This window comes from Danio aesculapii, chromosome 11, assembly GCF_903798145.1.
Source record: "Danio aesculapii chromosome 11, fDanAes4.1, whole genome shotgun sequence".
NCBI classification, from domain to species: domain Eukaryota; kingdom Metazoa; phylum Chordata; class Actinopteri; order Cypriniformes; family Danionidae; genus Danio; species Danio aesculapii.
The window spans coordinates 20,148,051-20,163,679 of NC_079445.1; the positions used below are offsets into that span (position 1 = coordinate 20,148,051).

At 33.4% G+C, this 15,629-nt stretch overlaps 1 protein-coding gene across 1 annotated transcript in view; it reads right to left on the reverse strand.

Annotated features, from left to right (window-relative positions):
* Positions 1–2,616: 2,616 nt before the first annotated feature.
* Positions 2,617–15,629, reverse strand: part of nampt2 (nicotinamide phosphoribosyltransferase 2) — a 42,405-nt gene continuing 29,392 nt past the window's right edge. The window contains exons 6-11 of the mRNA XM_056468357.1: positions 13,698–13,828; positions 10,490–10,715; positions 10,032–10,151; positions 8,091–8,231; positions 7,858–7,983; positions 2,617–5,141 (exon numbers count right to left, since the gene is read on the reverse strand). Coding sequence (XP_056324332.1) covers positions 4,968–5,141; positions 7,858–7,983; positions 8,091–8,231; positions 10,032–10,151; positions 10,490–10,715; positions 13,698–13,828 — 918 coding nt within the window. The 3' untranslated portion in view covers positions 2,617–4,967. The remainder of the gene's footprint in view (positions 5,142–7,857; positions 7,984–8,090; positions 8,232–10,031; positions 10,152–10,489; positions 10,716–13,697; positions 13,829–15,629) is intronic.

Here is a 15,629-nt window from a genome sequence, read left to right on the forward strand (position 1 = left end):
AAATAAATAATAAAAACATTACTTTAATCATATTAACTAATGCGCTATTCATTCATTCTTTCATTCATTCATTTTCTTTTCGGCTTAGTCCCTTTATTAATCAGGGAATAAACCACATCAGAATAAACCGCCAACTTATCCAGCATGTTTTACGCAGCGGATGCCCTTCCAGCCGCAACCCATCACTGGGAAACCCATACACACTCATTCGCACACATACATACACTATGGACAATTTAGCCTACCCAATTCACCTGTACTACGTGTCTTTGGACTGTGGGGGGAAACCGGAGCACCCGGAGGAAACCCACGCAAACGCAGAGAGAACATGCAAACTCCACACAGAAATACCAACTGACCTAGCCGAGGCTTGAACCAGTGACCTTTTTGCTTCGAGGCACTCTGATGCATTATTATTATTACACAAGGAGGTCGAGCCTTCTCATTTATAGCTCCTAAACTCTGGAATAGCCTTCCTGATAACGTCCGAGGCTCAGACACACTCTCCCAATTCAAAACTAGATTAAAGACCTATCTGTTCAGTAAAGCATACACTTAGTGCACCACTTAGCGGGCTTCCACACAGGTTCTGCATCTTGTTGATATACACTATGAACAGCAGCTACGCTTATTATCTTCTTTATTCTCCATTTCCACCTGGGGATACTCTTCCCGAGGCCCTCAGACTATGCAGAGTCACTGATTCGATCCAAGACCAACAACGAGATGATCCCAAGGTTTCCATATCCTGGACCAGGCCGTATCCTGAGCAGCTACTGTGATGGTCATGGAAGAGTGGAGAACATGAGACTGATTCCTGTGACGCTCCAGAGACAGACGAGTCTTCGCTGAGGCCTATTCCAGCCTCCGCCACTGAGACTGCAGCTCTGCACGAGACGTTTGGCCAGCGGAGAAACTAAAATGGTCGTGCCCAACTGAGCCTGGTTTCTCTCAAGGTTTTTTTTCTTCACTTCCGCAATTAGTGAAGTTTTTTTTTCCCTCTCTGCTGTCGCCTCTGGCTTGCATGGTTGAGGATCTATAGAGCTGCGCATCGTTGGATTTGCTCTTCAATATTTGGACTCTCAGTAGTGATTATTAAACCACACTGAACTGAGCTAAACTGAACTGAACTTAAACACTACAAGCTGAATTACACTGTTCCTATTTACTATTTACTGTGACCTTTTATGTGAAGCTGCTTTGACACAATCTACATTGTATAAGCGCTATACAAATAAAGGTGAATTGAATTGAATTGAATTGAATTTTATAATGGACTAATTACTATAAAAACATGAACAATTCCATTTATAACACAATGGATTTTAATGCTCTTTGACTTGAATTCCTCACTGATGTCTTATGTATTGTGCTCTATCCATCGAGCAGCAATATGTTCACTTTTAAAAAATCTTGTATCTTGTACACTACCTGGCAAAAGTCTTACCATCGATCCCAGTTGTAAGAGCAACAAATAATATCTTGACTTCTAGTTGATCATTTGGAAAAGTGGCAGAAGGTAGATTTTTCTGATGAATCAGCTGTTGAACTGCATCCCAATCATCACAAATACTGCAGAAGACCTATTTGTAACTCACATGAACCGAAGATTCTCACAGAAATCAGTCAAGTTGGTTGAAGGGAAAAATCATGGTTTGGAGTTACATTCATTATGGAGGCATTCAAGAGATCTGCAGAGTGGATGGCAACATCAACAGCCTGAGTTATCAAGACATCTGTGCTGCCCCTTACATTACAAACCACATGTGAGGGCAAAATCTCCAGCAGGATAGCACCCCTTCTCATAGTGTGTAGTTATAAGATTAGGTCACAAAACTAGATGAAGTTAATAAAGCATTTAATAGCATACATAGTAGCCATTACTAAATGCTTGAATAATAAGACATATAAACATTGATTTCAATAGTTTATTAATCATTTAATAACTCCTTCTGAATGATCCTAAAAACCCTCAACTACTTTTAAATACAAATGGTTCGTAAATAATGCAATACCTAATTTAGTAATGAAAAATAAATCATTAAAGTATGAAAGTACAAGTATTAAGCACATTATAAATATGTTTGTTAGTCAAGAATACAGCATTTGTAGCTGCAGTTATAAACTGCTTACTAACGCTTATTAATGTAGAGTTAATGCTTAACAGATAATGAATTAACTATTTGCTAATGCTTAATAAATGATTTATAGTGTGTAGTTATTATAAAGTGTTACCGAATAGTCTACTACAATGAAAAATCCTTCAACATTTGAACAATTAAGCAGCATTTTTAGACTCTTCAGTCTAGTTTGCGCACCTCAAAACAACATGCAGAGCAAATTAACACATAACTGTCTTCATTCTGGAAGTCACATTCTTTCATTTGGCATTCCATTCCATTTCTGCTATGACAGCTATGAAGGAAGATTGTTGTCCAAAAGGGCACAGTGTTTTTATCTAATTAAAAACTGGGACACAATCCAGACATCCTGGCACCGTCATGGCAAAACTGCTCCCCCTCCCCAAATTTACAAAAGCTTTACTATTTCCTTTCCTTTCTAAATTTGACCAAACACACCCTGAAGTCAAAAGAAGAGACACACACATCAAAAAAATGACGTTCAATCTGCATTTATTATAATGTCTTTTCATCATTCAAAATATCACTTTTGTAAAATAAAAAAGAAAAGGAACTCTAAAATTTCAAAATAAAATCTATCATTCAAACTACACCTAAAGAGTATTTACACAATAGAATATATGCTATTTAAGTGTAATGGTCATCACATCAAATTATTATACAATCTTGGTAAAAAAAAAAAAGAAAAAAAAAAAAAGAAAAAGAGGTAACTGTTTCATTTCAGATGTCTGGAACAACCCCAAAAAGTGAGTCATTTCCATGATTGAACACTAAGATGACAATAATCAATGTACTCTGGAATTAAACCCACTGCATGTCTCATTTAGCACATATGACGGATACTTGAAGACATAAGGCAGTAGAGGCAAAAAAATCATTAATATGTGAGTCACTCAAACTGTATGTGAATGACAGCATAGGGAAGGATGAGTGTAATGGACAAGACTAAGTGTTAAAAATGACAGGGGACCAAAAGGAAAAGTAAGCAAAAGTAACCGGCACTGAGGTCTGAGTGGTTTTTAAGGCACCATCAGCAGCTGTATGAAGACAGAACCTTGTCTAATGTATTCTGTGAATCTCAGATGGAGGACTTAACCCAAATAACACACTAACGGTTATTAAGAAAAGCAGTCTATGCAGCATTTACTCTATTATCAGAGTACTTTAGACCATTTGAATCTATTCCTTGTCATAGGTAAATCTCCAGAAGGTATATGTACAACAAAAATATTACTTTGAAAGGTCACACTGTAAAAAGCGATTCATTACTTTAGTAACCTGGAACTGTTAAGTTGAATCAACTTAAAATGGTTAGGTAAATGGACATGTGCATAATTCTCAAAATGAAGGCAACAGGTTTAGTACTTTAGGTACATTTTAAATCAACTAATCACTTTTTACAGTGCAGGAAACAGATTTAATTAACAAAAGACGCAAAGCATGTAGCTAATCATCTCCAAGTCTACATCTATACATTAAAAAAAACAACAAGAGAATTGAATAGCATAAAAATGTGTACCTGCTATCTAGCATTATGGGTACATTTAAAAACTATTTAACGGTAAACCCTAAAAATATCCAAAAAGTGAAACGCATACTGATTTCTTAATCAAATTTTTGCATTTTCATGGTATGTACTCCACATCAGAAACCTAGACTGGGAAAACCGCTGGTACAGAAACCCAGACAAGATTATTACATCGTTTTTATCAACATACCGCCAGACATTGCTTTAAAGGGATAGTTCACCATACATTTAAAATGGACCATTAATTTACTTACCTTAAGGTCATCTGAGGTGATTTTTTTTCCTTTAGTAGAACACGTTTTTTCTTAGATGGAACCATGGTTCTTGATGATTTATGAAATGTAAAATGCAAGCCAATGGTTACCAGCACTTTGAGAGACAAACAAACAAACAAAACATACAGGCAAAACATAGTAAACTCCAATGGTTCCTGATGAAATATTGAGGTTTTATGAATTGACTCGCTTATAGGACCAACAGTGTATTAAGAAACTGTAAATAACGCTTAATAATTGTACTTCAACCTCAATATATAATCAGGGATTTGTTTAGTTTTGCCTATGTGTGCTTTTGTGACTCTTAAAGTGCTGGTATCTGCTGACTTGCATTATATAAATAACAAAGAACCACCATTTTAGCTCTAAATAGTCTTTATTGTTCTACTGAAGAAAGGAACGAATAATTTTTGGAAGGCTTGAGAGTCATTGTTCAGTCAGAATTATTGAAAAGTTGGTGTTTACATAATATTCTTGTGGGTAATGTAATTGTTTATTATGTATATATGTATGTACAAATATACACATCAATTAAGAGTATACTTGAAAAAATACTTACATAGCATTTATATATAATATAAATTTATTAATAAATGCAAGTAATTATTTTGTTTTGTACATTTCTCTAGATTCTGTACATGTGTATATTCTTATGTACATAAACATACATAGTACACACTTATATATGATGTATTTTTGGGTGAACTATTCCTTTAATAATATTGCAACTGACTGAAAATGCAAAATGCAAACCCTGTGGTCAATATACTCCTGCTGAAGCACCGACGAGTAAATTTGGCATCTTAAAGTAGAGAAAGTGAACTAATAAAAAATATGTATATATGGCAACCGATGCAAAATGTATGGGCTGCCTCGCAAGTCAGAAGTGATATGTAAATGTGTACTGGAAGTACTGCCATACGTGAATGCAGATGGGCATCTGAGTGTTGTAGAGCGTGTGTGAGTGGTTGGTCTGTAGAGGGCAGTGTTCATAGAGAACCGTGTCTGTGCATACTGTATATATTAGTGCACGCCGTTCATTATGTGCTTTTGGTGGATGTCCAGAGTTGTGCCGTCCTCTCTGTTGTGCTGGGAAGAGCTCAAATCTTCTTCCCTAAGCTGAGCAGCTTTCCGGATCTCATCTAGAGTGTACTCCTGCAGGATGGTCCCGTTTTCAAACACAGTCACCAGCATGTCCTATAAAGGAAGGGGATCATTTAAATGAGGATCACAAACTGGATATTATTTTATTTTATTTTATTGAAAGCTTTGAGATGGTAGATCAGCCTGTTTTTAATGTAATTAATAACTTATGACATTGTTAAAGTTATATTTTAAAATTCTTTTTTGAAAAGTCTGAGAAGTAATGTAATTAACTAATGAGGAATTTAACCACTTGACTCATCAATATTACTAAAATACCTATAAATTAAACTTCTAATTCCTTGGCCCTAGCCTTTATTTATTTTTTTTATTCATACTTATGCATTTTAATAATAAACATAGCATCCTTTAGTTACTAAACAGAATAACTTTGAAAAAAAAATTAAAAAGTTAAATATAATATGCATCTGAAATGTTTCATGACAATGACAAAAAATGTAGATATTTGTTAATGATACATTATATAGATAAGTATATAGTAATTTCTTAAATTAATTGTTCCTTAAAGGGAACTGACATACTCTCAAGTGGTTTCTAATCTTTTGAGTTTCTTTGTTGAACAGAAAAGAAGATATTTTGAAGAATTGTTTGAAACTGGTAATTTTTAAAATAGGATAAACAAGTAGTACTTGCAAAGTAGGATAAACAAATACCATGGAAGTTAATAGTTACCAATTTCCAACATTTTTCAAAATATCTTCTTTTCATTTCAACAGAAGAAAGAAACTCAAGAAACTCGAGATTTGTGACAAAGTAAGCACATTTTAACTAACTGGAATTAAGAATTATAAAAAGGACAGTAATCCCTTTATTTTTCATTGAATACACAATCTAATTACACTTACTTAGGCAAGGGCTGATAACCGGTTTCAAGGTTTACTGTGGTTTGGAAAAGTCAAGGTTTTAAAACCTCCAGGATTTTTTGTTATACTTTTCTTACGGTATTTGTACAGTTTTTTTGTGTGTTTTTTTGGCACTATTTTATTAGTTTTTTTAGGACAAAAGTATCTCCAACAGAAAAGGACCCTCCACATCAAAGACTACTGTTCCAAAATATTTTAAATGTTCCTTAATATAAAATATATTAAGCTCAATGTGGGAAAAAGTTTTTCCCAGACATTTGAAAATAGTTTATTTTAGAGCAGTAATCACAATACCGTAATACTGTGATGGTTTTATCCAAGGTTATCATACTGTCACAATCTTACACCGGCCCATGCCTACACTGATTAGATACTTTGTAACTATACACTGTAAAAATACTGGGTTCCACACAATCAATATGTGTTGGGAGAACATGAAGGAATTAGGTTAAATGGTCAAATTTGACAAATTTAAGTGGATTGAACATAAACAATTAAGTTGTCCCAAAAAACCAAGAAATCTGTTATTTCTGTTCATTTTAAATGAGTAGTTTAATCAAACAGCCAATAAGCATGCCTTGTGCGTTGTCGTGCCTTTATACTTCTGCGTGCTGTTTGTGTTGCTCTGCAATAACACCTCCGAAACGCTAGCTGTCAATAAGGAGTTTATGTTCCTCTGTGTCAAGTTTCTTCACTGGTATTTTGTTTTTTTCTGAGCGCTACACTAATGTACAAGTAGCTGTACAGGAACTGGTGGACGAACAACAACTTTGATCATAAGGTAAACACAAAACAAAACCTCCTTCACGGAACTCGACTCTTATAAACACTCGCTCTAACGGGTTTGCGCAGCTTACAGTTACATTTTTTAAGAGGTGTTTTTAAGAGGTTGACCACATCTACATGATTAAATAAAGCCATGTGATTGGCTAATTAGATATTTGCATCAACAAGCAATTGAAAATTTGTGCCTAATAAAGATGCTGGTGAGAGTATAAAGGATAATGAATCAGATTCCAATTAAATTCAATCCGTTCAGAGAAAATGGCTTCTGCTTTGGAAAATACATTGGATGAATGTAGGGCTGGCATATAAATCAATGATCATTATGCCATAACTGTTGTACATACAGTTAAAGGCAAAATTATTAGAAATTGTAAATCTTTTAAAAATATTTCCAAAGTGCTGTTTGACAAAGATTTTTTTCAACACCTTTTAAACCATTTTAATAACTAACTTCTAACAGCTCATTCATCTTTGCCAGGGAATTTTACTTGTTATTTTGCAAGATAGGATTTACAAAGAAACTGGGATTAAAAGTTCTGTTCCCACTCTGTGATCTAACTGCACTTCAAGAGGCAGTATTTCATATTTCATTGCATTTCAAACTATGGCTGCAAAATATATCAATTCAGCATCAATATAGCAATGTGTGCATTCGCAATAGTTACATCGCAAATATGCAATGTCCAGTCTGATAATAGTTGACCAGAAGCCACAGAATTGTATTTAATCGCTGTATTTATAAGGTTTTTGCAAAGCTTTTCTTACTTGGAATTTTTGTCTTGTTTCTAGTCCAAATATCTACTTTTTAAAGCAAAAGCAAGATTATTTAAGTTAGCCCACTGGAAGATAAGTTCCTTAAAAACAAACAAACAAACAAACAAACAAAAAAAAAAAACTTTTAATTTGGACATTTAAAAAAAAAGAATAAAAAAAAAAATATATATATATATATATATATATATATATATATATATATATATATATATATATATATATATATATATATATATATATATATATATATATATAAAATATAATATAATAATATAAAAAAATTATGAAAATCTGTAAATAATTTACAAGTACACAGCTGATCTAACCTCCTCTGGTTTGCCAGCTCCTCTTTCCACCGTTTCAATGAAGCCGTCAGAGTTTCTTCTCAAAGAGAGACGACCACGCTTAGATCCTTTAGATGGGTCCGTCACTGGCTGCTTATAGACATCCATCTACACAAACAAAAATCACTTGATCATAATAGAAATACATCATGCTACATAACAATTTTTGACCTCTATAAAACAAGAAGTCAATAATAAAAAAAAAAACAACTCACGCCTTTGCCACTGGTCTCCACGTAGCTGCACTTAAATGCGCAGTTAAGTGTGTCTCTGTTGATTTTCTGCAGGAGTGCGCTTCCACAACCGAAAAACACATTCTCAGCACTCCAACCCTCATCACTCAGTTTCTGCAGAATCTACGCTAGCCAAAAAAGACAATTCAAATACAAAGCATGATCAATACGGAATATAACCAATGACTAACATCTATTTTATCAAACATTCAAAGTAATAATGTTTATAATCAGTCATAAATGGATGATGAACATTAAGACACAGTGAAACATTGTCTGACAACTTGTGTCAGCATAATTATTATGCAGTAGCATAGTTAGTCGCTAGTTGAGTGAGTGTGGTTCAAAAGTCTGAGAACAGAGTGAAAACGCTTCAGTTTTGCATTTCTCCAAATTAACACATTTATCTTAATTACTCATTACAGCAATCTGATTTGGAGTTACTTTGCACAACAATTTGCAACTTGTGTGATAATTGAAAAATTAACATGAATTTTAGCACATCTTATTTATACTTAATTTGTCCCTTTGGTTTAATGGAAAAAGTGCTCAGTTCGTTTTTTGTGTGTGTGTGTAAAACGCAAAAAGTAAAACCGTAAGCTCACTATCAATGTCACATATCTGATTATTGATCAGAGATTTGGAAACTTCACTTGAGATTAATTATTCATTTTACATAGCAGAGTTTATTTTTTTTAAATGGCCATCAAAATCATAATATTTTGTTTCGTTACAGTTTCAAATGATGTCTGCTTATAAATCATTGATTTAAAGATCTCGTCCAATTAAAATATTTTTTTTATATGTTATTCTGTTAGTTTTAAGGACATCTTTATGTTGGTGTGCTCCAAAACAGTGACAAAAATCGGATTTAGGAGATATAAACATGTAAAGTTTGCGGTTTGTCACTTCCATCTAAATGGATCAACGTTTTTTTTCATGTCACCTCATATTTCAGTTTCTCATTAAAGCTTGACCAATCAAATGCTCTCTAGTGTCTGACATGTACCAATCCCTTTAAGAAGCTTCTCATTTGTTTTTCCATTTGATGTGCTTGATCTAAACCACTCTCACTGGCAAAACACTGACAAAAACAAAACACCATTGGCTCATTTTTAAAAAGGGGAGGGCCTACTCAATGTCCCACCCTCTCTTTATTTTCAGTTAGAGATTACATCAAACATAGACTAAAAATGTAAATTTCAAAGCACTTCACGGGACTATTAAGACTTTTGGATGCTACTGTAAATCACACTGGATCAAATTTTAATTATACTGTTCAAAAGTCTGAGCTCAGTAAAACTTATAATAAAAAAGTTTATTATATTATAATAAATATAATATACTTATAATAATATAATAATAATAATAATAATAATAATAATAATAATTAATAATTTATAATTAATCAAAATACTGCTAACATACTAATATTGTGAAACAGCAATATACTTACCCATTTTAAAAGTGTGCCAATTACATTACATACAATGTGTAACATAACTATTTGTGAATATAATATATACCAAAAAATAATATAAAAAAGTATGTGCTAAATTTAAAAAACGAGTCATCAGCAATTCCAATTTTTACTTTGCAACAAATCTACATACTTTAGTAACCATGCAAGGTTACTAAATAACTACTGACAGATTTCAGCTGCTGTCTGGGCGTTCACTACCTTTCTACACCTCCCTTTCTTCAAGTGCTCAATACTTTTTTCCTGTGTCATTTAATTTTATTACACATAACTTAATTTGTAAACTAATTAGATTTGTTTTCTTTTCATTTATATATTTCTTTGGTTGTTATTAACATCTGGTGAAAATTTCAAGTCAAATATATTTATAAATATACATAAACATAAACTACTGATCCCAACGTTTTGAAGGCTAGTCTATGTCTTTCCATAGTTTAGTTTACCTCATTAATCGAGTTCAAATCAATTCCATCCCCCTGGATAATGCGTAGGTATGACGGAAGCACTTTATAACCAACTGAGTTCAGAGAACATCCGAAACACTCCTCCAAAATCTTTATCACCTAAATGTGAGACAGAAGAGACACATTTCAGTACACAGAAAAATTCAATAATGGAAGTAATCAATTTCACCACCATTTCATTCATCAAATAAAACCAAGAAACAAACTAATCTAAAGACAATCTGAAAGCAAAAAAGAAAGAGAGAAAGAAAATCAATGTTCCCAGGCACAGCTTTCAATATAGCAGCAGATGCAATCTTAATCCTACAAGCCCACATCATTCAAAATGCAGCTTGTCCGAATCTTTACTTCACCAAAAATAAAGTTCAGTCACTGTAACAGCTAGCTTAAAGTCAGCAGTGAACACTTGACACAAACTTAGTAGATGATACACACACCTCTAAGAGAGTTTCAGCTGGATCTCCGGAGTCTGGGCGGATAATAAGGGCGGAATCTTCACTCCTCTCCATCACTCTCTCTTTTAGCTTGTCCCCCCAGATGTGCTTACAAGCCTTGAAAATATCGTAACTGTCGCTAACCACTGCTACAGGTCCAGAGGGAAACTGGTCCAGAAGACACTCGAATGCATCTTTCTCCCTACTCCGTCCCCACGAGATGATGGTACTACAGAGACAAAGTTAAACAAACTTTCTTTAAATCAACTGAAAGGCTAATAACTTGTGAAAAGCTAGTAAAAATGTGATTTAAAACACTGTTAGCACAACTTAACATGTTAGCATGTTTCTAACATGATTTAACGCACTAATAGCAAGCTTTAACTCTGCTACGCTGTTAGAATGCATTGACGCAGTGTTAGCATGTTTTTAATGTGATATAACACACTGATAGCAAACTTTAACAATGCTACAATGTTGTTAGCATGCTTTTAACATGATTTGATGCAGTGCTAGCTTGTTATTAGCATGTTTCTAACATGATTTAATACACTGATAGCAAAGTTTAAGCAACAATGTAATGCTACTATGTTGTTGGCATGGTTTTAACATGACTTTACTTATTGATAACATGTTGTTAGCAAATTTAATGTGTGACAGGCTTTCTTTAAATGCTTTTATAGGCTAGTACTTTAAGCTATTTTAAGTCATTTCTTCCCCACTTTGTATCGTATATGTAACGTAAGGGAAACCGTGTAAGAATGTTTTTAATATTGCTAACTAATGTATGGAAGTTTAAGCTGTTAAGTTTCTAACATGCAACACCATCAAAATGAAAACCTAATAAGAAAAAGTCATCTAACAATGGTAGCTTGAGAATGTGTTTTAATGGTGCTAATATGCTTCTATAATCTTTTAACAAACTTCTAGCATATTGCTCACATTTTTAAACATGGATTTAAATGTTGTTAGCATGGTTAAAAATGATGCTAACATGTTTTTGCATGCTGCTAACCTTTGCTAACATCATGTAACACATGTCTATCATAATTTAGCACAGTGTTTCCATAAACCTTCCTAAAAATAAAATGTGGTGTGTCGAGTGTGGTTAACTTCTAAAGTCATTTAAAAATATTGCTTTAACATGCTGTTAGCATCCAACTAACATGTTTGAATAAAGACAGCATGTTTCTTTTCCTGTTGTTAACATGTTTCTAACATCACTTGATTTGCTAACATGCCATTATATGATTATATATATGGTTTTAGTATTGTTTAACAATGAAAATAGGTTTAGATACATTGTTAGCATGTCTCTACTATGATTAACACATTGATAGCACCATTGCGCTAAACACTTTAACATGTTGTAGCATACATAATACGCACACACACTTTTCTACTATAGTATACACACCTCTTAGCATCAATTATCACTGCTGTGCAACATGTTGATAGCAAATTGCTAGTATAATTTAACACATTTAGAACATTTTAAACTGCTAACATCATCCGTCTAGCATGATTCTACAAGTTCCAGAAAAGGGGTTGAGTTTCCCTAATGAAAGGACAGCTTGCATACTCTACAGTATCTGTTGTATAAGTTTTCACGCCCTCGTTTACAGCGGCATTGGAAACTTGCTATTGTTTAGATCTCCCTAAGTTGGTTCAACAGAACAACTCGAAGGTCAGGTTTGGTAGTCATAGAACGAAAGCTTACAAATTCTAACTCAGAAGAAGAATAGAAAGAATAGCAAGCTTAAACAGTCTCAGGCCAACGTTATTACATGCATGGCTAAATCATTTATAATAAATATTGCACTGTAAAAAAAAGAGAAGAAAATCTATTTTTATATAGTTTAAAGGATATTAAAACAAATGAGTCTTGCTTTGCTAGACAAGAATTAGAAAGAATCATTTTCAGCAAATGAGTCACTGGTGTTTAATGATCCTTACATGTAGAGCTATAAAAATCACAGAGTGATTCACTGAATCGTCTGCTTGACTGATAAATGAATGTTGTGATCATTGAACAACTTAAATCCGAAATTGTAATGACGTCACAGAAGCCATTGTTTGACTAAAATAAAGATTGAGAGCGTGCTATACTGGGAACAGCACTCAAGCACATAGACAAAGGGCCCTACAGCTGCGAGACGGATGAATGTGGAGCTACTAATAGAACAAATTAGAATCAACGGAACAAATGCAAATTAACAAGCAGGTGTTTAACAGCAAATATGAAGACACTGGCTCAGTCGCTGCCCTGTCAATCTTAAAGGAACGGTTCAGCAAAAAATTAACATCGTAATCATTCAATCATGAGAGCACACAGGAGTTTCTCGAAAGGAGAACTTCTTTTGATTGCAGTAGACATAGTGTTTAATGCAATCACTATAAAAAAGGATCAAAGCCTAATTTAGGGGGATCTAAGCTTAAACACACACACACGCACGCACGCACGCACACACACACACACACACACACACACACACACAAAAGTATCATAACACTTGGAATATTAATACTTTTATGTGATGAATGGTGCAAAATAAATATGCTGCCAAATAATGTTTAATATTTAAATGTATAACCAAGATTAATAATTAATTAATTACTTTTATTTAATTAAAACTAAATTTGGCTTCAGACAGGCTTTCAAGACAAAAACTAAAGAGTGTCACATATTTTTACACAATCATAATTTCATTTAGTGTAACAATAGTATATACAATAGCTATATTGTGTTTATGTAGCAAAAGAAATCTCATTAGTTAGTTGAGAACAAAAAATGTCGATGACATACTGACTTTATAAATACATCTGTTATGTTGAAAGAATACGGGATATGTAATTTCACCCATTTATTTTCCATAAAATTATTTGGAATCTTAAAGCAGAAACTTTTACTTGCATTGAATGCATTTTATGTATATAAAATCATATTTGGGAATGTAATTTGATGCAGACGCCAAAATAGTGCCTTTGACCTTTTCAGATCTTTTCATTCCAAGCCAATTTTTATATTTTTAATTTTAGTCAACATAAACAAATGGTTTGAACAAAGTCTAATGAACTTTTGAGATTAATGAATAACTAATAGCTTATGGTAGAAATTTGACTTCTTTCAACTGCTCAGGATTTTAGCAGGATGTTTCACACAACACTAAATTCGTACTTGATTTTGTGAAATAATCTGTGTGTGCTTTACCTGTGCTCTGCAGCAGGGATGGAGAATCCGGCCATTGGACACCCATAGTATCGCTGTGCCATCAGCAAACCTGCCACTGTGTCTGTGCTGCAGAAATTCACCAGATGAGCAGCTCCGCCAAGTGCTGCTGACTAGTTCACCAGAAGAAAGAGGGAAAAAACACAACAGAAATGAACTGCCGAAACGTCATGCTGCAAGACATTACAGGTAAACAGGGTAAAAAATAACTTTGTTATCACCACACTTGCCCAGTTGGTCAATTACACTCAGAATGACAAACTTTGTTTGTTTTAGAAGTTCTCTAAATATTATTTTAAAAAATGTAAATGAGGCATTACTTCATTATATTTATATAAAGTGGGAATAAATAACTATGCAACACGTCATGTTTTTTTCCTGTGAAAAATATTTCTAAAGGTTTTGACATAGAATTAAACCAAATTTTGGTAAAAAAAAACCCCAAACAATACAAACATAAAAATAAAACTACACAGCAACAAAATCTGAAAAAACTGGTATAATATGTAATATATAATAATATGTAGTAACAAAGGAATGACACAAGGAGAAAGAACTGAACTACTGAAATGTATATAATTCTTTATATAAAAATTTGGTGATGGCAGCTTAAAGATGCTTTTCATATGGAGAATGAAGTCACATCCATTGCTCAGTTGGGATACTTTCACAGACGTCAACAGAGTGTAAACATCCTGATGGTTCTGTGGGTCTTGTTTATCAAATCTGATCTTTATTTTATATTTTCTATTGAATTCAAGTCAGGTGATTGGCTGGGCCATTCAACAGCTTGATTTTCTTTCTCTGAAAGTATTTAAGAGCTGAGTTTTGATCATTGACTTACTGAAATGCAGATGTTGGACTGAAGCAGCTAATATTTATTTACATTTTACAAAGATGAAGGGCAGAGTTGCTGAAGAACTACTGAGAGATTTCATCTCTGTCTGGGCTTTCACTGCCTTTCTACACCTCATTTTATTTTATTACACATAACTTAATTTCTAAACCAATTGATTTTGTTTTTGTTGCATATATGGATTTCTTTGGTTGTTACTAACATCCAGTGAAAATTTCAAGTCAACAGCACTTTTAGAAATATGTTTTCTGAGAAAATGGTGACTTGTTGAATACTTATTTTCCCCACTGTCTGTTAGCATTTGCATACATTTATAGCAGATTTAAAGTTGTTGTTTTTTTTTTTTTAAGAGTCAAAGGCTTTTACACATGAGGATTTTGGTAATCACGCCATACTTCAGAAAATGTGAACAACCTGTAGAATAAAATCTATGTAATCAGGCAAATTATGAATGGACAATTCCCTCAGTAAAACCCTTCGTAATCCAGATATGAATAAAATTGTGATGTCTGGTGTAAGTGCTGTTAAAGTAGAGATTTATGGCTCAGTTCAGGAGATTTTTTCTGAGAAAACAGCAAATGTACAAATATCAACAAAAAAGTACAAAATAATTGTATTACAGTTACAAAACTAAAGGCATAAATAAAAAGGCATAAACTAAAAACAAAAAATTATAAAGTGTGAAAGCAAAAAAGCATATTTTGGGATAAAATTCTTTATATTAGACTGAATAGAAAATTCTCAAAATTGACAGGTGCATGAAAACAAACAAACAGCAACAACAAAAACACTACAGTAACTTTGCTGCAGTCTCATCTGAAGTTTTTATGTTTGGGCATATTTTCTAACTTTTGTAGCTGAATTATAAACAGTGGCTTTTAGGAAACAAATCATAAGAGAGACTTTGACGTTGACCTTTGAATTCAATTGTGTTGTGGTTTGAAGCCAAGACGAGATTTTCTATTTTCCACTGATTTTATGCTCAGGTTATTGACTGTGTCTCAGTTCATTCATTGCAGGGACACTGTAATCAGACGAGATTTGCCCTTTAGTGATAG